General features: G+C 37.0%; 2 protein-coding genes across 14 annotated transcripts in view; both read right to left on the bottom strand.

Moving 5' to 3' along the window:
* The window catches only part of LOC105248038 (thyrotroph embryonic factor), a 67,531-nt gene that overhangs the window by 23,482 nt on the left and 19,278 nt on the right, over nucleotides 1-24,771 (bottom strand). For 4 of the 13 annotated variants that reach the window (XM_025411264.1, XM_025411262.1, XM_025411263.1 and 1 more), the window contains one exon: nucleotides 16,978-17,007. The exons of 2 other annotated variants lie outside the window; for them this stretch is intronic. In XM_025411264.1, the coding sequence (XP_025267049.1) occupies nucleotides 16,978-17,007 (30 nt within the window). Of the gene's footprint in view, nucleotides 1-7,812; nucleotides 9,338-16,977; nucleotides 17,008-24,771 lie in introns of those variants that run through there. 7 more of the 13 variants (XM_025411258.1, XM_025411257.1, XM_025411260.1 and 4 more) reach the window with 7 other exon arrangements.
* LOC112638855 (selenoprotein P-like) lies at nucleotides 23,148-23,724 on the bottom strand. The gene has a single exon (XM_025411274.1). It carries the CDS (start codon nucleotides 23,568-23,570, stop codon nucleotides 23,154-23,156), a length of 417 nt encoding a protein of 138 aa, XP_025267059.1. The 5' UTR covers nucleotides 23,571-23,724; the 3' UTR covers nucleotides 23,148-23,153.

Raw genomic sequence — 24,771 nt, 5'->3', positions numbered from 1 at the left:
TCACAAAAAATTTTGACGATCGCCAGCGACAATTTTGTACTAAAATGTTGTATAGTCTTTGAAAGATCTTGTCGCATTACGAATTATCCGTCTAGCAAGCTTGATCGGAGTAGGAAGTCGCGTGCCGCGTGACTTTCACTTTCACCGAAATAACGGAGACGCAGGAACGATTGCGTATATCCGCGGGCATATGTCTCATACGAACACGCACGTACGTATGTTCCTCTGACGGTTCGCCTTTCTCTCGTAAACAGCGCGACTCTTTCTTTCTCCTGTTCTTTATTTGTTCCTTTTTCCGGTGCGAAAAGAGAAACTCGTCTTTAAATTACTTTTCGAATATGCGTTATCGAAAGAAGGAAGGGTTGCGTGCGAGCAAACCCTTCTCTCTTAATTGTAAATTTAACTTTCGTCGCTCGACAAGTTTACATTTCTTGAGTATATAGAGTGTGTCGTCGTCGAGAATTTTTAGATATTAAAATTCGTTATTTTTCCCAAATATTTTTTCAAATCAATTCAATATATATCCTACTTTCTCTCATACGCGACGATGTAACACGAATTTGGAAAGATTAAGCAACTAAAATGTTCTGTTTAGCATGAGATACGCTATCATTTCGGATGATCTTTTGTGTTTCTATTTCGGTTTGTCGAGGGTCTTTTTAAGAATGTTTAGATAATGGTAACTAATGACGCGTGCACAAGTATACATTATACGTGCACCTGTACGCGTGTAGTGAATTTATTGAATTTGTTTTTCGCTATTTCGTTTGTCCAGTTACAACGTATCGGAACATATTATCTTCCGGTTCTCTCGCGGTTTTAGAAAGAATGCGCACACAATACAGTAAGACAACCTATAATAACGATAATAGCCCAGGATTAGCGATAGATTTTCTCTCCTGTTGATTAACGCCGCGCAAAAGAAAAATATCACATTAATAGCGACGAAGCTATATACGCAATCTTTCGCGTATATATATTTGCCGCCACACATTATATTCGTTTTTATTGTCAGAATCAGAGAATTATACGTTGTACAGAACGAAGCTCTCACAACTTTCACAAATAACCGCACGAAGTTTGAAATTCAAATCTTTTCAAATTTCAAAGAAGATTTCACGATTCAAAATCCTTTTACGTCAACTTATAATTTGCGAGCATTTTTAGTTTGATTAATTTTCTTTTCACCGATATTATCTCCGAGATTAATTATTTCCGTTAAATTTCTATATATTACGCCACAACATTGTTGTTATAGCATATAACATTACTTATAGCATATAACATTATTAGTGGCATTAACATTTGTCGAGACTGACATGCGGAACATGCAATATGCCAGAAAACCTTGGGACTCGGTCGAGAATTTATCATTGATTTATGAAGTGCACTGGCAACTAGAGTTCTAACTCGAGCAGGTTGAATGCCGTTTTTATGCCGACAATTGCGTCCAACGATCGCGATGATGCTAACCGGCTAAAATCAGTTTCGCATTTTTACGTCACAAGAAGAAGCAGGAAGAGAAAAAAATAGTTTTGTTAATCGATATATCGCGGTAATTTTGCATTACTTTGCATAATTTTACCAACAATTTGTATGCGCAAGTATGATGTACAATGTGTGGTATACAATAATTTTTATAATATATTCGTCACGATATATATTAAGAAAAGATATATTCTTTTAAAGACATTCTTATTTATATTATTCATAGACACAAATGATCTAATTATACAGTATTGACAATATTGTATTTTTATATCAAATATTAATCATTTTTTTGTCAGGATTTTTTTGGAATTGTCGGAAGGATTTTTTGACCGCTATCATAAAATGTTCGCCAATTCCAAGATCCGCCGCCATCAAGCCGCTATTTTTTCGTTTTGCTATAGAGCTAGTATATCTTTACGTCGACCACAGCAGTAAAACCGGTTGTCTTGCGTGCTCTTACGTATCTAGGAAGTTTCAAAAGTTTTTTTCACGATTTCGCTTTCGCGATTCATTTTATTATGCATAGAAAAAAACAATTTTAGTGACATATATACGCGCTTTTTATTTTAATATAAAACCATTAATTTCATTTATCAATTACATATAGTAACTGTCGCTTTATAAATTAACGCGAAATTTAAAAATTACGAAAAAAAAAGCGTATTTTATTGTCATGTACGCTTAATTATTTAAAGCGCCAAGTTATTTATAGCTTTCCAGCTTTAAATTTGATTGCGTCACATCGTCATCTTAAAATTGATGTAAGCTGTCTTATGTAATGGGAAATATCGAATGTGAACAATTACATATCCACGATAGCGAGCTTCGCGAGCAATAATGAGAACCGCTAGCTGAAAGCACGAAGGTGTTTATAAGAATGACACGTGATTACTTTCTCCGACAACCTGTACAACGCGACGTTGGTGACGACGACGCAACGATGACGACGTAGTCGAGAACCGTGTGTGCGTGCGTGTAACGCCAGCTGTCTTCCGGGTTTGAGGCTGAACAGCCGGGTTTCCACGATGTGTAGGTTCGCGCGAGTTGACGAGTGAGATCGAAAGACTTTTCCTTACGCGAAACAACATACGGCGAAAATTGCTATCGCGAGATTATAATTTCCCATCAAGATTTTTAAACGACAGATCTGATGAAACTTCGAGCAGAATTATTGCATTTGGCAAATGATTAAGTAATGTTGAAAAAAAATAAATCAGAGATAAATTATTCGGGCCAATATTTTTTTTAATACAGTACAAATTTTATCGTAATATATTATTGAGAGTAAAAATGTTTCCCACGCGCAAAAAGATTTATACGTTTCGATAGTTTGATTGAACGTTATGTTTCAAGCTGATACGAGTGATAACTATCGAAAGACAGTCTTTAACCATGGCCTTGCTGACCTAGTCGGTGAAATAACCTTGGATGCTTGAATAATAACGGGATTTAGCGTATTTTACATCGATAGATGAGCACGAACAATCGAATTATGATCATTGTAATTACGATTCTATCGTCTTCCTCGAGTTCGTATGCTACAGGGAATGCTAATGGATGTATATCGGCATTATATCTGTTGAATCTGACTGTACAAAGAGAAAAGTTTATCGTCAGGGTCTCGGAGGAGACGCGCGGTATCATGTCGTGGGGTCGTCTGATAGCAAAAGAGCCGATTTACATATTGCCTTTATCATCTAATGCTAAACTTCAGTCGATGTGCACACGTGCAACCGTGATATGAAAGATTTCGAAATTTCAGACGCGCTCTCCGCTTCAAGTTTCATTCGATCGATGGATTCGCATTTTTCAAGAAAAAAAACGAATAAGAATAAAATTTCTATCTTGCATAAATTAAATTAAATCGAGGATATATCAATAATCGCATAAATAATATTGCCTTTCGCGTTTATATTATTTTTTTTCTTTCAGATTTATTTTTATTATTTGTAAAATAAAAATACGTACATGTCATGATGAATTATCAGACAATTATTAGCCGATAGAGACGTACTTTGAAATAACTACATCGATTACCGGAAATCTTAGTAATCGAGTTCCTGCACGATTTCGATTTTATTCGTAAATATCGCAATACATTAACCAACTTTGGAGTTTTTCGACGTGAATTTCTCGCAAGTAACCGCAACATTGTTGCATGAGCAATTGGAAGTTTGCGCAACGCACTTTCTCTGCCCCGCTAAAAATTTATTCGTTATCTTGGCACTGGCATAAGGCGCCAGTATAATTATTGGCCTAGCTATAATTAATGCTTGGTTGATCACGAGTTTATCTCGAAGGTCGTTTTCTATCTATTCGCGGTAGGATTAACAAATAGGAATTAATAATTAATAATAATTAATAAAAATCACTTGTCGAATTAAAAAAATCGTCACGTAGATTAAATATTCGCGTCGAATCTTTTTTTTTTATAAATATATCCAATATATATTCTGACGCAATTCCATCGATGGCCTGACTTAACTTACCGCTTTGCAAATGAACCTTACCTGGAAGAAGATAAGAGCGATTCGTCAGTTGTTAGCTATTAGTCAGTTATTGTTAGAACGAATGTGCACTTGACTTTCGCTATGTCGCCGGATTTGCGGTTACATAATAAAAGAACCGAAGAAAAAAGCTTTCATGTTTATGTATATGTGCAAATAATATAAATAACTTAATGAATATCGCACGCACGCACGCACGCACGCATACACACACACACACACACACACACACACACACACACACTTTTATATATATAATTATCTAATTATATAATCATCTTTCAATTATTGAAGATTTTAATTAATATTTGTTTGTTGCAGGACTTCCTAAACCATCTTCAAAGATTCATCGAAGCTTCTCAAGGATCGGTGAGTGTTGAACAAATAATTTGAATAATTATTTCCAATGATCGCGATGCTAGCGAAATTAGATTTGCGAATCATCTTCTTTAAAAGAACACGTGAATGTATTTGTGCTCCAGATGCACTTTGCAATATGTGCTATCGTTTGATGATATATATATATATATATATATATATATATATATATATGTATGTATATATATATGTGCGTGTAATGTAAATATGTATGCATTTGTCTTTTTTCAAAATCTTTTTTCAATTTGTATATAATATATATTTATATTGAAAAAAACATCTTATATATTATTTTATGCATGCATATTTATATTACACGCACGCATGACATACTTTATAATTTTGCTCGTTTTATTGAAGAACGTTTAATAATACACATGCTTGTACAAGTATCAGTGTAACGGACTTTGTGCATAAGGTCGCAACTTTATGCTTAAAAAAAACGCGAGTATGCACTTTTATATATGCATCTTGGTTAAATCGTTTATAATTATATTGTAGGAAAATAGTGCGTACATATATGTATACATATAATCATAAGAATATACCTCTACTTTTCTCGTTCAACGACATGACAAACATATCTTTTTCTCATATTCAAAAAATTACGTCTATCACGATTCTTAATTTCAATCAGGAATGTAACATCATCAAGGTCGACAATGATAATGAGGTCGTAGGTCGATGAGCGAGTTAAGCCGGAAACTCCATCTCATTAATTGGAAATACATTTCAATATCGACAAAATTGTCGATTTCACATTATGATTTAGCCAACTTTTATTCTCGATAATTTTTAATATCAATTTAATTAACCATAACACAATATTAAAATTGCGTAAACACGAATGATCGATCGATAATAATAATGAACTCATAATTGATAATCTTAATCATGGAACATTAATATGATATTAACCAACGCTTGCAAAAATTATCGCTTAATTTAGATAAAAATTGATTTTTTTTAATAATGATTTTACGTCCAAATATAGATTTATCTTTTTTTACTCATTTATAATAGTTTTCACAATCTTTTTTTTTACTTTACATAAAATGCGAAATCACACATTTTCAATTATATTTTCTTTCACTTGTGTTCCGAATTTTTGAATAGATCGTTAAAATATATTTTTCCTATATCTCATGGTACACTTTATATATTTAAACAACAGCGTGATTCGATGTAAAGTTACCGTAGATTTTGCAAATAGTGTAATTTTAAATTGATAAATAATGATTTTGTCGAGGTTACGATAATACTAACGTGATGTTTTAGGACTAGGAGAGGCTAGGCTGACCCATCCCTTGTATTGTGCATCTTAAAACGTGATTCTAATCTATTGTGCTCGATAACAATACGACTCGCGGACACCGATAGTATTGCTATTTCGATAGTCAATCGAGAGCTACCTCGTTCATTAATTCATGAATATAAATTGAACAAAAGTTTTAGAAAAAATAATCTACATAAACCGGTTCTCTCTCTTTGACATATTGAATTTAATTTTATATTTGCATTTTTTATTTTTTATTTTAAATTATTAATTCACGTGACAAAAACTTATTTATTCATATGAAACATCTCATCATATAAATTTATCATTTGTTTTTTGTCTTGTCATAAAAATTTAATTTTTCACAAATGTCATTAATAATAGATAGTCGCTGCATAGCAATTATTCTCTATGGCTAATAAATTAGACTGTCAGGAAAGAGAACGTGAATTAAATCGATAAAGAAGAAAGTATGAAGAGGCTTGTCGCATCTGTCGCAGTATCATAGAATTTCCTCGTGTCATTAATATTCGATGTATGTCTTGCGAAACATCATGCTCGATATGTGCCTGTGTTTAATAATGAAAAATTACGATGGGAATTTATCCAGGAAATTCTTAATCAAAGCGCGGACACGCAATTTAACCAAGTGAAATGTTACTTTCATTTAACCTTGTTTTCCATTTCACGGAAGATATACATTTTAATATTATCAACATTTCTGACAAAATTTTATTAGCCATAAAAAAAGCTATAAATTGCCGACAAGATATTTAATATTGATAGGAACGCGTTCGTAAATTCGTAACGAGTGTTTTTTTTAATATTTATGAAACTAAAGAATATATAAGAATATACTAAGAATATATAAACGACAAGCAGTTTGCTATTTTTATCTTTTCGCACCGTGAATAAATATTTAATCTGTTTAAACAAATGAATTTGTTACGCCTGCTGTTTGTAATATAATAGGTATATAGAAATAAATAGAAACTAAAGTATATACATATATATAAAGAAAGAAACTAAGAATAGAGAATAGAAAGACGTTTCGTTTTAATTCAGTATGGCTTAAGAACGTACGCAAATAAATGATACAATAATAGTTTTTTTTTTCACGGAAATTCTCTATCCGCAACAAAAGGAGATGATGAATGGATGTGTGTGTGAGAGAGAGAGAGAGAGAGAGAGGGAGGGAGAGAGAGAGAGAGAGAGAAAAAAGCGCGAATGCGAGCAGAAGCGAAACGAGCTGAGGACGTGGGAGGATGCAAATGCAAAGAGCCTTGAGTCGAATCCGCCGTAACTAGGATAGGTGCATAGGTGAATTCACACGTCTACATACATGGAGACGGATGATTCATTCACGCTCCATGTTCGATTAACTCGACCCGCCTAGTTAACAGATATGTTTCGTGATAAATGACAGGTAAGAGATTTTTCAACGACAATCGTACGTCGACACAAGTAAACTTTGTTGCATCATACCTTGGACAAGTATTATTAAGAAAAAATGAAATTAATTATGTATATTAATTATTTTTTATATGCAAGTTTATTCATTCGACCAATCAATCATACACGCATGCGCGCGCAAACGTGGACACACATTTGTCTTTCCGTTATATATGCACAATATAATGTGTCTTTTTTTAACGAAACGTAAACCTTGAAAGTTTAACAAAAATCTACTTTTGTCGCAGTGCTATTATTATTCATATGTATTCTTTCATAAGGTGAATTCTTCATCGCGAATAAATGAACGCGCGGTGCGATGTTTAATAAACATATAGTCGGTTGGTTAACGTGCTGCAGTAGTTGCAAGTCGAATGTAGGCTGGCTAATGTAAGCAACAGGTGGGCGTTTCTCTACCGAACGACGACTTCTCCCTCTTTACGGCCACTAGTTGTATAGCCAATTTTCCAAGCGTTTTACGCGTAATATACTATACGAGTTGACTTACAGTCGTCAGCTGGACAAAACCTACGTTTAGCTTTCATCCGTACGATTAATAAGATGAAGTCTCCATGACGAACATACATACGAAAGTAATAAATCGACAGAGATTTTTACATCTATCGATCTAGCTTGGAAAGCTCTTATTTCGAAGGCAGCGCCGTATATCTGTCTAATTTCGAGTCGCGTCAGCGACAGGGCCCCTACCGTTCATGTAAACATGATGCTGCCTCCACAAGTGCTGGTACTGGGTCCACCTGGAACTGGTGCTGTCGTCGTGGATGGGCGGTAGCGGCGGGTGCACTGGGTGGCCGTGCGGGGTCGGCGGCAGGGGTGGCGGCGGCGGTTGCTGGGATTGCTGTTGATGAGCCGGCGCGACCACGATGTGCGGATGCTGCGGCGGCTGCACCGGCTGCTGCTGATGCTGAGATTGGGGAGGATGATGCGCCTGGGCGTGCAGCACCCCGGCTGGTACCGGCGGCGGCGCCAATTGCTGATACTCCATCGCGCAGCTCATCCGATTACCTCACGCGCGCATCTAATTACTTCTCGCGGCACCCCCTTTCCCCCCCTTTCCCCCCTTGCCCTCCCCCGCCCGCGCCCGCAATGTCCAGCGCGGATAAGCGACGAGTCCTCCGTGAGATTCCTTTCACTTGTATCGGAGCGGACGACGCTCCGCTGCCGGGGGGGGGGGGATATTCGCGATGCGAGAAGCGAGACGATATCCGTGCGTCTTTCGGTGAGAGAATTTATTAATTATGCGATCGATTGTTCACCGAGGCCTCCGTTTCCGAATAGATTCGTTCTTTAGGAACGAGGCGCGTTGAATCGCGACAAATTTAGCATTTATCTCCGAATATCGAAAGCGAGAAGACTTGCGAAAGGTCTATTTTACGAATCTCGGTTCCGCACGCTCGATTGTGTATCTGTTTAATGAAATTATCCCCGCGAATTTTGGATACGAACGTTTCTCTTCGATCGGATGATCGTTATCGATCTTCCTGCTGTTATCGCCAAGAAAATCGACGCGCGAAGAAATCTTCCTTATTGCACTCACCAGTAGATCGGAAAAGGAAGGAAAAAACGAGATCGTAAGTCACCGAAAAAAAAATGCAATATTTCCAATGAATGGAGAAAAACACTTTGGCGAGCTCGCGAAGACGACGACCCGGACGGAAGGATTCACGCTCCGGAGGGCACTGCTCCGATTCCCGAATCCCGGACTCGAGTCGAATCGAATCACTAGTATACCAGTAAGTCCCAGTGCGCCGATTAAACCGCGAGCGCCGAGAGTAGCACAGTGTCGACTGTCAAAATCGCCGCTCGTCAGCGTCTATCCGTCGGCGCCGTGTGCCGATTGGAGCGTCGTCGTTGCCGGAAGCGGCGCTCCTATTGGTCCCGCTCCGTGCCCGGCGAGAGGAGGCAGGGCACGACGTGCTTCGACGTCGTCCTGGAGGTGAGCGCGGAGAGACAGCACGAGGAAAGACGCAACGAGGAAGATAGAGAGGAACGGAGATCCGGACGAGAAGTCGCGAGGAGAGAGCGAGAGGATCGCGTAGGGGGGGCGAGAAGGGAGGAGAGAGGGGGTGGAGAGAGGGAGAGAGGGAGGAAGAGGCTAGAGAAAGAGAGAAAGAGAGAGAGAAAGGGAGAGGGAAACTCGCGTGCGTGTCTCGAACGTGTGGCGTCCGGAAAGACACTGGAGTCGCGACTCGCAAGCGCCACGCCGTTTCGCCGCTGGAGAGGCTCCTTTCCTCTTTGTCGTACCCGCCGATGCTCCGTCTCGCTTTCCACCGCCCCGACATCCGCTTTTTCCCGCCCCCACCTCCCACTACACGTCTGAAACCTGACCCCACTCGCCGCGCAAAAGCGCGAGCGCGCGCACCGTCGTGCGCGCTGCCGCGGCCTCTTCCTCTTCTCCGGCTTTGCCAACGACGGCGTCTCTCTTTCCCCGCGAGAGCCAGCTCTATCGACGTCCCTGTTCCGTCCAGCCTCTAGGATCCGGGCCTAGTCCTCCTTCTCTTCTCGCTCGGAGAACGCCGGAGAACCGTCCTCTCGTCTATCTATCCGCTCGCCTGCTGCGCTCCGGCTGATCGCGCCGCACTTTTTCACTCCGCGTCTGCGGCTTTCCTTCCGTCTCTACTTATTTTATCGTTTCCTTCTCTCTCTTTCTCTCGATCTATCTCAATGCGCCTAGCTCCGGGTTTGCGCGGACGTTGAACAACAACGCGGGAGCTTTTACTCTCGATTCTGTTGCTACGCTCCGACTCGTCGGATCTTTGACGAATTTAATTATCACGCTCCGATCGTTTTTAAATATGTAGGTCGGCGTACCGCTTTTTCCCCTGCTATTTCTTCAATCTTCGTTCCGAACGTTCGTTTCTATGAGACGAGCTTGGGAAGCCGAGAACGTTTGTGTCTCGAGGAACGTGAGATTATTCAACGGTTAGCAAACATTTATATATCGATATTGTGTCTTTAAAGCTTTGACGTCATGCTCATCGTGTACAACTACTACTGAAGAGACAAGGAGGAGGGGAAAGAAAACTGTGTATTTATTTTCCCTTCCATGTAAATGCACTTCGCTCTATGAAATTGAAACGCTATCTCCTTGTCTCGGTATTTCGCCACTTTCGATTTTACTTGGCGAAGCATGGTTCGCACGGTTATCGTTAATTTCATAAGTCGGCCAATTGAAATATGTTGCAGAAAGTGTGTCATTTTATATGGAATGGGGAGATTTACTTTCCGCCATCCGCTCGTTTTCAGGCACTGTATTGTCGGTATACATGTTGATTAATGGTAGATAATTTACTTTTTTCCAAATTATATAATCTAAACCTATCATGTTATATTGTTACAATATATTCCAGCGTTATTTCGATAACGAGATTAATTTAACTAGATTATGAACACGCGTTACAAAATAGATACTGGAGCTAATTTATAAGGTACTTTGAATGTCTGGTTTGATGCAACAGAGAGTTTTATATTGGCATTTATCATTCATCCTCAAGATTTATTTAATGATGAAATCGAGAAGGAATCCTTTTAATTCCAGTAAAAAACAGCCGTTAATACTCTTTAATGTTGCGAGCGAAGACGAAGATATTTCGTGACGGCCATTATAACCCGCGAAAGCGTGTTTCGCTTTAGGTCAGGGCCATCAGGACCCGGCATTCGTGAGCAGGATCCGAAAAGGATCTCGCCATCTCTGTTCTACCTCCGACGAACGCGGAAGTTAGAAGTAGTTGAGCTGCTTCGGTGAAAGATGATGATAAAGAGAGATAAACATGAAGCGAGAAAAAAAGATGGGAGAAGCGAGCCGAAAAAAGAAAACGATGAGATGAAAGGTGTGTTCTCACGGGTTTTTTAATACGTCTAAACATTTTTAATTACGAAATATTCATCTACATTATACGTGCAAGAATCTAAGAAATTGTGTACAAAGTTCCATCTGAGGAGAGGCTGCAAAATAATTATTGAAAAATATTCGCAAATTTTTTTCACACGATATTATATTTTAACATCGCTTAATAAGGCTCTCTTCCGCTAGGGAAATTTTTAAACATCTAAACAGTGATTTTCCAATATTTTTTTCTAGTCGTTTGAAATTATGTTTATCGACCGATCATGCTGATCGCAGTTATTCCTTTTTCGTCGTACGCTAGGAGGAGAGAAAAAAAGAGAGTGCGGGAGGGCTCCACATAAGTTACGTAGTGAAGGCACGAGACTCTGAATCACCAAAACCGGTCTGGTAGACGCGATGCCTGTTGTGCGAACGCGGAAACCACGAGAGACCTGCGGACTCTCGCGAGTCACGGAAGGATTCCTTTCTCCTCTTCGCTCGCCGTAACTTCTTTTTGTGTCTCTTACCTCGTTTTTAGTTCTCTCTCATTCCCTCCCTTCCGCGTTTCGCTTCTCTTTCTTTCATTTGGAAACATCCGTCAGGTATTTGGCATTTTTTTATCACATAATTTTTCTTTATTATTAAATTATAATATTTATTATCATTGAATATTCATATGTTTTTTAAATACTGCAGATTCAAAGATAACTATGTCGTGAAGATTATTAAAAATTAAAAATGATAATTTCAGCAGTTTTTACAGTTTTGCGGTTTTAGAACGGTGTTTGATTGATTGTTGAATCAAGTTTTTACTTTTGTCGAATTGCAATTATTTTTCACCGAATAATTGATTGCGTGTAATTATTTTCTCCGCTTGTTTCAATTTTAAAAGTGTTTTTCATTGCTTTGTGCGCAGGGGATAGTCTCAACGTCCATATTTGTACGTTCTATCGGTTTGAGAGATCTTAATGCGAGCAAAGATGCCGCAGCTTTCTGGCTAAAGGTCGTTCGGGAACTGAAACGAGCAACCTGTTGATCCTGGACCCTTTCACTCGCATCTCCGATTCGTATTAGGAAAAAGATGGAGGGCATTGATTTATCCGACATTTCACAATTGGCGCGCTTTATCTCGATTAAAAGTTATCTTTGGATTTTTGCTCATATCAAAACAAATTATTCAATATTCATAATGTTGAGATCGCGAATGTTAATCAACAATTTTCGGTTTCGATTTCCAATCTCGAGATAATCGCGCGTTTCGCAATCTGGTTGAAATAGCGTCTCGGGATCGAATCAGAACCGGTCACTTTAGGACCGGGCCAGACGTGAAAACGAAACTTTCGGCGGCTTACTTTCTCCTAGGCACTTCCTCCTCCATCTCGTCGTTTCAGAATTAAACGTGGGTTCGCCCTCTCGATTGCTGCATTTTTTTTTCGAGAGGATGCCTTATTTTCGTTTTTCGGTCAATACTTTATTAATCGCGAAAAACGGAATCGGTGAAAAAAAACGTGATTTCTATTCGAACGTATTAATTAATTAACTTGGCTATATTATTTCTGATTGAAATATAAATATTTTTCATACAAAAGATGAAAAAATTCCATAATATTTACTCAGCAACAATCTAGCAATAATTAACAACGTTTTCTTTTCTTAACGGTGAATAATTATAGGCATGAATAATTATAGACTAATGTTGCATTACTAATGCTGCAATCTAAAGTTACATATATTTTTTTTGCTAATCAAGCGTGCGATGCTTTTTTCCTACTTGAAGAGTTTTCAATTTGCAAATGTAAAACAAGCGTGTTTATCTGTTTGTAAAATAAAGCAAAATGAGAACGCGTATCTTGAAAAGATTTTTCCTAACGATTGTCGTATTGTACACTATAATCACCTCGATCATGAATATTAATATTTATATCGCGCTGATACATTTGCATAGACAATCTCGAAAAAAATTTTTTTTTTGTTAAATAATTTTTTGTCTCAATACGTACCGTTTAATTTACGATCGCAGAGTATGTGCATATGTAAAACAGAATATCGATTATCGAGGTAAGATCATCGCGTCTAAGGAGTGGTATTTCAAGAGAATCGAGATTTTCATCGATTGATTCGCAAAGAACAAGAAGCGAGAAGCCCGTGGTACGAATCATGAACCTGGAAGTGGCAGCGCGTTTATTAATTATTACCTTTCGGTAAATACCGTTTGCGGTACTTTCGTTCGCGACCTTTCGCACACGCGAATGCAACACGTACGTGACAGGGACTCGAATGGGATTCTGGCAATAATTTCGCATCCGTTCGACACTTATCACGCACACTCTCAGCCGCCGTCTCAGTCGCACGTGTACGTGAGGGCCAGCACGTATTCATTAGCGTTCGGATTGATTGCCGGTACCGCGAGTGTAGTCGATACGGCGGGCCCGTCCGATATGAACACACATGTACATATTTGTGCATCCCGAAAACTTCCGCGATCGTTTCCCATTTCGCTTGAACCATTTCTTGCGTATTTCTTGCCGAGATTAAAACAAAAAGATTAAAAATTCCAAACGAGATGCATAATTGTTTTTCCAGAAAAATATCAAGATAATCGTGTACTTGAAATATATGCAGAATTTTTTATCTATAATTAATTGTGCGGTTTTAAAGCGTATTACATGAAAACATTTAAGTATTTTCGGATTTTCTGTATCTACAAAATAGAGATATCTTTTTCATACGTGTACGATTAACATATAACTGATGAATTTTCGCGCGGTATATTTACTCCAAATAAATATTGACTAAATTATCTCTATCAATTTTGTGGAGACGTGGTACATTCAAGCAACGCTTGATTATTTATTATATAAACGATTTATCATTTATCATTTTATTTGTTAATCTCTTGGCACGTGCTTTCAGCACGTCGTCATCGCTTCGGAAAGCATAGCGGCCGCGTTGAAATACACGTATAGCTTTTATAATCTTTTTGACATAAACGTTTCGCAATGCCGCTAACATCTGCTTGTCAGCTGTTAATTGCGCCGAACTAGAAGCCGGTAGATCAAAAGGACGCGCGTAAGATCCTAGACGACGCCGAAATAGATCCGCTCGATTTTCGTAGCCGCGATGTACACGCATATTCGATATACATAATAATTTGCTAGAAACAATTGCGATTAGCAACGCAACACATGCGCAAATAATCCATAGACCCGCGGACGGTGTACTTTTGATAACTATCAACGCGTACATAAGATAATAATTAGCGTTAAGTAATAAATATTATATCGATTGTGTTTCTTCTGTATGAATTGTCATGAGAAAAGTACTTTGATTAAAGGTATAATGAAAGGAGTTCATAATATATGTATTAAGACTAGAAATGCAAAAGCATTTAGATCATTTGAGTACAAGATGTGTCGATTAATTATGTATTGAAATACATTCATGTAATATTTTGAAATTGATTATATCTTGGGACATTGATAGAAAAAAATAGACTCGAGTTTGTGTAATCTCTCAGAACCTATCGATCAAGATCAAACATGTAGAACGAATTAATTGCTCTGTCAATATATGTATGTGTGTGTATATGCGATTTTTTATATTTCGGAAAAAATTATATATAAGATATAAGAGTATACTTTCAAATTACATAAGGGTAGGACTTGTTTTATTTGAAAAAAATCATATAACCTACATTTAATTAATTCTAATTGAAAAATTCAGCTTGTTATATACAATGCAATTATCTGATAGAGTAATTCGGGAATAATCGGTGATCAACAATGAGATAAAATAATCGAGGGGAAAGTATTCTGGTAATTGTAGGAGAGTAATGTGATCATTCACGCATTGAAATTGGTATTTATACAACGGTGTGTTGTACATTATTTTCTTCCGCCGAACTGAGCCGAACCGAACCGGAACAAGCGCGTTGTTTACACGGATTTACCTGTCACTGACACACGCGTTTCATTAAAACCCATTATTAAATGCAAATCCGGGTCCAGAATTTGACTGCAATTATTGCAAGAGGAAAGTCGGAAGGAAAAGCATTACTACCATGCGATGTGTCGACACGCGATATTAATCTTTTGCAGATACATTAAATAAACTCTTTTCAAAATTTAGATAAATATATCCTACTCGCGTAAATTTTTCTGACTGCTCTTAAGAGATTTCGAAAATATGAGAAATAGTTTTAATTTGTGTTTTAGTTTGTTTAGTTTTTTTTAATGATTTTGCGTTTTTATTTGTACTGACTTCAACATTAGTTTAACATTGAATTTTTGAATGTTTTATTCTCTAAAATGAAAAAATTTGAATTTCAACGTTAAATATTTTTGTAATATGAATATTATATCACGCTTAGATCAGCATAAGACTTCTGTCGCAACTTTTGCATTTCTCTTCCACATGAATCATAGTGAAGAAATAAAAAGATCATTGCTTGTCTTTGGTTGATCCTTGACACGCGAAACTTGAGTCCAAGCGTCGACCGCATGGGATTATTCTTCGGGTGACACGCACGGCCAGCAACATATCCGGCGACAAAATACGAGGTCGGGACGTTGATTAATATACGTCTCGAGCTTCGATTACAATTAATAATAAACTAGGAGGTACTTTGAGACAATAACATGTACAAAATGCATTAGAAAATTAAAAAATAGGGAGATTTTATAATAAACGCAAAACATTCCTTTAATTGATACCTTAAAACATAAACACAACACACTCGATAACCAACCAATCAACCGGACAACAATAGAGAAATTAGCATCGAAACTGACGAGGTATTTCTACGATGATAGAATAAACGGGAAACGAAGACGTGTTCGTATCATAATTACGATTGATTACATCTCGACTTGCGTTACCATGACGCGAACACGTGTTGGCAGGACGCGATTAAAAGTTGTTTAAATCATAAATGGCAACGAAAACTATAATTAGAGAATAAGCTATAATTATCGATGTTTGGTTAAAAACGCATTTTTAGGAAAGATACTAATTGTGTCTATACATTCAATATGTCAAAAACATTACGCGAAAATTCTAAAATTGAATAGCACTAAAATTTTATATAAATTATTTATATAAACCTGTACATATTATCAATTATTTATATTTATTTAATGCGAAGAAATAGAAGCGATAAAAGAGGAACCTGTTTCTCATTCATCTAGTTTTTTAGTGTCAAACGTGAATAATGACTCTAATATTTTTCTTAATAACAGACGTTTATTGCGCTTGCATTTTGTTTCTTGAAACGCAATTCGTAAATTGCATGAAGAACGAATAAGATTTTAAAGATACTCGGATATACGCGCGAAATTCTTCTCTCTGACTATCGTAACGCGAGTGTGAATATGAAGACAGGATGTGACGCGTCACAAGGCCGGACCATGCTTCGTATCTATTTGCCGCTTCCCTCCCATCCTATTTCCCGCGAAATATCGCGTACGTCGCGTCAATTCAATGCAACTCTATTGCCTACCTGCATGTTGATAATTCACCGATGCATTCTGTGGCCCGAGATATTTACTCGATCCCCGCCGCGAATTTTTTGTTTTCATCAATTGTGTCTTTTATTTTTTACTAAGCTGGTTAAACTCTCTTTTTACGTGTTGTTTTTCATCTTTTATAAAAGCAAAGATGATCTTATGAATTTTTACAAATACCGTTTGCGCGAAAGACTGGAAATGATAACTGAATATTTCATACGATTATTTTATCGGATAGAAATGTTAAATTTATTTTCATCGTGTCAAAATAATCGACTATACATATGTGTGTCATTTTTCCTGTTTAATTAAAATTTCTCTACGATCTACATAAGTAGAGTGTAAGAAGCGTGGACATATATGCAACTGATAAAACGCATGCAACAAGGAGCGACTCGTCGTATATTGTCGTTCTCAGTTTTAGCTAGGGTCGTATACTTTTCGAGGGGATCTTTTTTTTGGATCCTTCGATAGGGAAGGTACGCAAATAAGAAAAAAAAATAATCGTCGATGATCACTTACCCTTCAGAGAGGATGTTATCATGGGGTCACCTGAAAACGACACAATTATAGTATTGCTATTGAACGTCATGATTGAAAAATGAAAGAGATAAAAAGAGAGAAATTGCTAAGCGAACTTGTCCCTTTCGATCTCCTTCTCTCTCTCTCTCTCTCTCTCCCCCTTTCTCGTTCCATTATACGACACATTATATTCGCGCGCGCGCGCGCACGCTTGTGTCGAAGATCGCATGCCGTCCGTAGCGCAACGAATCGCATTCTCCGGAGGTGGAGGCGAAGTAAAACAAAGCCCAATAAAGCGAGGAGAGAAGAAGAGCGGACAAAAGGGTCCTTTTCTTTCACGGAGATTGCGGGCCCGCGAGATGCGGACGAGCGCGCGCGTACGGCTCGGTCCGTACTCTCTCTTTCTCGGCGCGTATGCGTGCAGCCTCCCACTTGCGCATTATGAGACGAGAGATAGAGTATCTCTCGCGGCAGAAACATTTTCCCGGTACTTTTCTGCCGCGCGGATGATCCCTGACCCCGGGGCCCTGCCCACCCGGGCCCACGCGCCCGCGGGCACGGTCCTGCTCTCGGATTTCTCCGCACAGCGAATTCCGTCGACCTTAAGGTCGCTGGAATATACCCGCGATACTCCGCGCTATCGCGTTATTTTTCTTTGGGTTCGTTATTTCAAACGGAGAATGTGCGAGACAGCGATAGAAAATCGCGCGCCGCGATACTACCTATTCGTCATTATTAATTATTCATTAATGCACCTTTGGCTTTTTTCGTATCGGCCTTAAAACATGAGCATCGGAGACTGTTAAGGCGCGAAAGGTAAAAATGATTCGCGCAATCGCGCGATGAATAATCGTTTATATTTATCTAAAGTATTCCTCTTGTATTCTTTTTGTCAGAGCTATAATATTAAAAATAAAGATGTAAATAAATACTATATGTCGTTTATTAGATCGCATCTACGACTTTAGATGCGCTCTCAATCTTCAAGAATTGTTATAAAGTTTTGGTAATCAATAGTAATATGAATTATGATACTCATTAGATACTATATATATTTTTACTCATTTAGTTTATTTATTCAAATAAATTTTACTGATCAAAATTCTTGGATATTGAATTAATACTTGCATGTATTTTGTTCTAAAAATGTTGAATGCAAATAATTAAAATATCAAGCGCGAATATATTTTTTGCATATGAAAGAGAGAGAGAGAGCAGTTATATGTGATTATTTTAATTTGGAATAAATTGAAATATTCAGAGCTTTCTGTTTATAATGTCAAAAGACTGATGAAAAAATCGCTAATAACTAAACATTTAGCTAAACATATTAATAAATTCAATAGTAAAACAACCAAGCTGAGACCTTCGCTGTGTAAAACAGCTTGTTGAGTATAATCATCTAATCATATGTATTTGTTTTTCATATCAATTATATGATTGTAGTGTAATTATAGATAGAGTATAAACGCGAATGATTGTATTCGCACATACATACATACACACACATACACATACATATATAAAGTTCCGCGTTCCATTGCGAAACTAAATTAAGTATTACAAACTAAATTTCGAAAAGCGTGACGTCGCGAAATGCGGATTCCTGCAAAAGTTTATTATCGAAGAAAAACCGCGCTGAGAAGTGGACACGATCTTCGCGTTTAGATCGTCGATTTTTCCGCTCGTCGACGTATCGCAAGTGCGTTTCCGCGCTCAAGGACGTTGTCCAAGGCGTTCCATCTCGCTGCCGAGGATAATGCAACGTTTCAGGATAACGCGACGGACGCGTGTTTATTTCTAACCGAGACGTAGGATGCAAACCGTCGCGGACTAATCGCTTTCCTTCTCCTCTTCCGTCTTGGTCCCCTGACGCCTCTGCCCCCGCCGCATCATTTCTCTCTCGCGATGTCGTTACGCCCCTCTCGCGCGGATTTGCCTCCCTCAATATGTCTCTTTTCCATGAATCGTAGATCCAATCTTTTTCTATACATGACGAGATGAAAAACGACAGAAAATTTCGTGATTTAACGTATATGGATTTTAGATGTATATAGATGTATGTAGATGGATTTTAAAAAAAATATCGCGTGCTTCCCGAGGAATTTAATGAGCAATCTGTACGATAATTTCATTCAGATTATTCATGCGAGAAAGAAATTACAACGATAATGACCTTGTTATTTATTAATTATTTTTCAATTATTCGATCAATTGAAATAATTCGAACGAAGCTATAAATGGCTTTTAACTGATCTATTTCAAAATACGAGAATTGCGAGAAAACATGTAATCAAAAGTAGTAGATAATATTTCGCGGTACATCTTTTGAAAAATCTGTCATTAAAACTATCAAAACATAATTAAAACATAATTAAAACAATTAAATACAAAGAAATTAAGGAAAATATATTTTTTACATTTTATATAATATATAATATTAAATTATTAACAAAAATTTTTTTAATTAAATTATTCTACAGAATCCTTAAATTTTACTAGTTTCTAGACAAATCCGTTTTATTTTAAACTCTACATCTTTTTTTAGATTGATATTTTTTTAATTTTTGCGTATTTTTCTTTAAGTATTCGGCTTATTATAACGATTAAAATTACCAAGATGTATTTTTCAATCAAAACTTTTTTATAGATTAATATTTTATAGCAATTCTTTATCACCGGAGTCTCATTGATTCAACGACGAATTCTAAGAAATCCGTAGATTATGATAGCACGGATGCACAACACGTCGCGAAATAATTAATTAATTAATTAATTGCGTAAAAATTAAAAAAGCAGACTTACAAACAGGTCCTTTTCGATGCTTTTCGCGCGTATGTCCGCCCAATCCCTGTAGCATGCATTCGTTACCTATGTTCATACGTACGTACGAATGAAACGCATATATGGCAGCGGAGAAACAATAATAAGTCATGCGCGGCTGGTTAGAAGCACTGCCGTAATTGCGTCCTGACGGCGGATGGATTTATGTTCCCGCTCGAGGATACGCGCGAATCTCTTCTCGCGATGTCGCTTCGCTAATCAAGCGATCACCATGTAATTCATCGCGGATTCCTTGCGGTAGCAAGGAATTTTCACTCGGTTTACTATTCCTGTCGTTAAACATTGTTAGTGTACTGTCTAATTAATCATTTACTCTCAGGCTTTAACGGGCGTGCGATTTTTAGCACCTCTCAAGGTGTGGAATTAAGGTTAAAATTATCGAAAAAAAAAAAAAAAAAAAAAACGAAAATATAGGATTTTACAATCATATGCGAATCTCATTCATTTATCTGTATTGTTTGTAAAATTTATTCATAAAGATAAAATATGTTTTTTAATGCTCTCTGTATTAGATTTTGATGAATTTATGAAGATTGTATATATTATAATTGAGATAGTCTGCTACTTTATTTATCTTATTTAATCAAAATTTGATAGAATATGAAATAAAAACACGATCTATCTGTAATCGAAAGGAATTTTACAGATAATGCGGATTGCGGTCTGTTTTCAAAGTTATATTCTCTCATACATCTTAAAACTGACCGGACGAGACGCGATTTGAATAATGGAGTAATATAAAGGCGAGTATTGCGCGCGAAAAGAACGACATGGTGAAAGGAATGCCGTTCATGGAAATCGCACGATTAAATACAGTTTCCGTGTTATGTCGCTCCACATGATGGACGTTGTTGTTTATTTCGCTATCGAGATTACCTTTCAAATTTCCATGGGACAGAAAATAATCGTGAACGTAACAGTGATTTCCATTTGCAATCGCTTTTCTCGAGTAAACACGATTACCGTCTCGGTACATCCCCCTGCATTTTCTGGGCAATTCTTTTCAACAATAAACTAAGACGAATTTACATTACATAATTGAATTTTAAAGCAAGTAAATTCATGATGTAGGAAATAATTATATTAATATGTGGACTTTTCATTTTTTTTTATTACATTTGTAGAGAGTGGCAGAAGAAATGTATAGAAATTATTAATTTTAGAAGAGCTATTATCTATCTATTGAAATCGTTTTTGATCGGAATAACGACGCTTCTCATCACGTAACTTATAAATACAAATCACATCAATATTCGAAACGATCGAAATATTGCTGACACTTTGCGAGTGAATGGAAATTCAATTCCAATCGGAATAAAATTACAAAAATTATTGTTGACAACCGAAGTGTGATTGATTCGGATTCACTCGAATCTCGACAAGATTTCAATAACAAAAAATGGATCGCGATCAGATTTGGGACAGAATCACTAGTCGGAAACTTACGTTTCCAATCGGAATCATAAATAGTTACATAATAGCTCTCCAGACCACGATAAGTAGTTATCCGTTCCTGAGTCGAAGAGATCAATCATAAGAAATCATAAGAGAAGAAAAGTTTGTTTCATTAGATAGATGGCAAACGTATTAATAAATATTTATATGAGAGCATCATGAATAAATAACGCGCTCACGAAAAGTACAATCGACGCATCGCGGGAAATACTAACAAAGAAATATAATTATAGTGCATGCAATTTTAATGATGTCATTGAAATGCGTCATCTCTACGCAGAATCACATTGTAACGCTACTATTCTTAGATTACGTTTTACTATCTATACATATACGTTATTCACAAACTTTACATCATAAGTCATAATTTCTTATTTTCGACAATTTTTTTATGCATTGTTACGAGCGTTTAAGTTATCAAAAGTAAAGTTTTAATGGAAGTTATTAAATGTTCACAATATATACATGGCCAATTTCACGATTTTACAAGATGATGTAAGAGATTTAGGTGATTCGACATAAAAATAACCAGTCTGATAATAAATTTTAAATAAATTATGTCCGTTCTATCGCGCAAAAAAGAATTGTGAATTTTAAAAATAATTTGATTTATTCCTCCGTGTTTTAGTGAGTCAATCTCAACGTTTTAGTGAGTCAATCTCAACGTTATTTCTCAACGTATTTTTTGGTTAAACAAAATCTTAAACAAATCCGCAATGCGAGACCGGCGATACAGCCGTTTGGATGGAAGCAACAGATTCCCATGAATAATTCAGCGGACTATTTACCGATGGTTGCGTGGGCGATTATCCTCCCCCCTTGTCTTCGCGAAGGGTTCCGCGACAGGGCAATCCCTTTCGTCGCGAAACGCGTTACGCAATACGCTTCCGGAAAAATTGCGTTCGGCATCTTCGCCATTCCGACGCCGGCGTCGCGCGAAGATGAAAATTCCTAATCCGCGAATCCATCCGCTTATCATTTACGACCTACGTTAATAAAAAAAAAGTATGAAAGTGCCTGACACCAAAATCGACTTTTTTTTCATTGTTGTATTTTGTTGTCACTGGAGGCAATAAAATCTGTAATTTTATTGCCATCGCAAGATACGCTTTGTGTCGCTGCATAAATGTTGCTTATTCTTCTGCATTTATTGTAAAAGTTAATTGGTAGAATGTAAAATTTGAAATACATTTTCACTTTGCCGTTTTTCCGCTCGAAGCTATATAGTTTTCATTATTTTAATCTAGTTCTTAGAACAAAAATGGATCTTCTTGAGTAACTTTATCGATAGACAATCGACGCCGGACAAAATTGTCAGTAGTAATATGTGTATGAATAAATATTATTTTTATTGGAGCCGTATTAAATCTCTCAGCCATCTGAGAATATAAATTTTAGAATTCTACATCTTTTTTAATAATATCTTTGTATTATACGATAGAAGAGATAATATCATAGAAAACTCGCGACGAAGAAACACGATCCTCCTGGGCATAGCTAGAGTATATGAGAGAATGGAATTATAATCAACATGATATTTTTAAGATATGTGAGCAGAGGAGAGGCTAGCTCGAGACCGATGGGGGTATATTAACCCTTTCGATAGGATCGATCCATTTGGTGATTGACGTTGCGTGACTATCGACCGGGGCACTTATATAATTTCGCGTCCAAGGAGAATTCTCCTCGGAGCGCGGCGAGAAAGATAATTTGGAATATCCAGCAGCCAAGGCCAGGATTGTCGGAAATGTAATCAGCTTCCGCGACGCGGAATTAAATCGGTCTCTCGTAAAAACGATTATTATTAATCGTTAGCATATTTATAGAGGACGCATGTAGGGTAATCGTAATATGAGAAATTGAGTTTCACCTAATTTTCATTTACAAAGCTGATCGATATCGCCGACATCAAGATATTTTGGCGTGATTTGGATACCTGGTCCGTCATAAGAAAGTGCTCTCCTGAGCCCGGTTTGTCCTCTAATAGGGTGAAGATGCTGCTGTTGGTCCAGAGGCGGCGGCTGGGCGGTTTGCAGCTGCAGATGATGCTGCTGGGAGGATGGGTAGTGGGTGGTGGAAGCGTTTGCGGCGGCGGAGGCGCTCCCCGGGAGCTGCTGATACTGGCTACCCTGATATTGACGGGGATGAAGCGTGTGGTGATGGTGGGGGTGCGGATGCGGATGCGAGTATGGTGTGCACCAGGTATAACACTGCTGCCAGGAGGCGGCCGCGTCCGCACCGGCCATCTCCTCTCTCTCTTCGTTTCCCATTCGCGTCCAGCCGCAGGAATCCATTCTGGATTCGACAGTATTTTCTCTCTTTTTCTTATTGGATGTAAGATGCGTTTAATGCAAACAGTTTTCATACAATCACTCAAGATTCGGTACCATGTCTGTCTTCGATTTTTAGTCAAAAATTGTCTGTTATTATTTCACGTTATCATTTCAAGTCCTAATATTGATTAATTTTGATGCCACGTTATTAGGGATATTTTTCTCTTTATGATTATTGATTTATTTTATATTAATTATTGCAAAAATGTTAATTTTTAATATGTTTTCTTGCGTCGCGAAATAATTTATTGATTATATACGATGACGTATGTGATTAGATTTTTTATCATTTCAGTCGTGGTTGCAGTTTTTATTCACGATTTATATTCTTATACTTTTATCAGTCACATTAACAAATATATTATATTTGCTTTATCCAGTTTTTTGCATTCGGCAAATTGTCATCAAACTATCCATGAATTCTACACATAAATGCATAGAAACAGATTAAAAAAAACTTGTCATTCATGTAAATAGTTACATATTTTTTTCAAATATCCTCCGTAATATTCTATTCGACTATTCAAACATAAAAGAATAATATCGTTTATTTCTAACTTTGTCCGTTGGATTAAGATACATAAAAAAATAAAAAATGGAATTTTTTAGATATATTTGATAGCTTTACTTCACTTATAAAACATAGAATATATTCGACACGATACTTTTTAATTTAGAAGAAAATAGGAATGGAAAGCTCAAAAACAAAGCAAAGCAAAAATTAAAAATACTTAATACAAAGTAATTAATATAAAAAATAATTTAATGAATCTTTATTAGTTTTAAATGTTATATGAGTATTTGTCCATTTATGTTCATATTTGAAATAATATAACATACACAATTTAGAAAATTGAGATTATTCAATCACTCGAAATATATAAAGCAAAAATATAATAGCATTGGCTAATCGCAAATTTTTCAAATCTTTATGTTAAAAAATGCAAGTTGGATGCATTACGGATAAGTTTAAACAAATAATGTAGAAAATCACTATCATATAAAGGAACAAGTGTTACATTTCGCCGTAACTGTCGATTATTGCCGCGAAAGGAAGCCTTCGTTGCCTTACAGTCGATCTCGATTCGATGAATTAAACTCGTCGCGTTACCGCGACGCGAATCCAAAAGTGAGCTTCTTCGAGATGATGTCGTTTAAATCT

The sequence above is a fragment of the Camponotus floridanus genome, unplaced genomic scaffold (assembly GCF_003227725.1).
Source record: "Camponotus floridanus strain SB8 unplaced genomic scaffold, Cflo_v7.5 scaffold39, whole genome shotgun sequence".
NCBI lineage: Eukaryota > Metazoa > Arthropoda > Insecta > Hymenoptera > Formicidae > Camponotus > Camponotus floridanus.
This window is presented reverse-complemented; position numbering and strand designations above follow the sequence as displayed.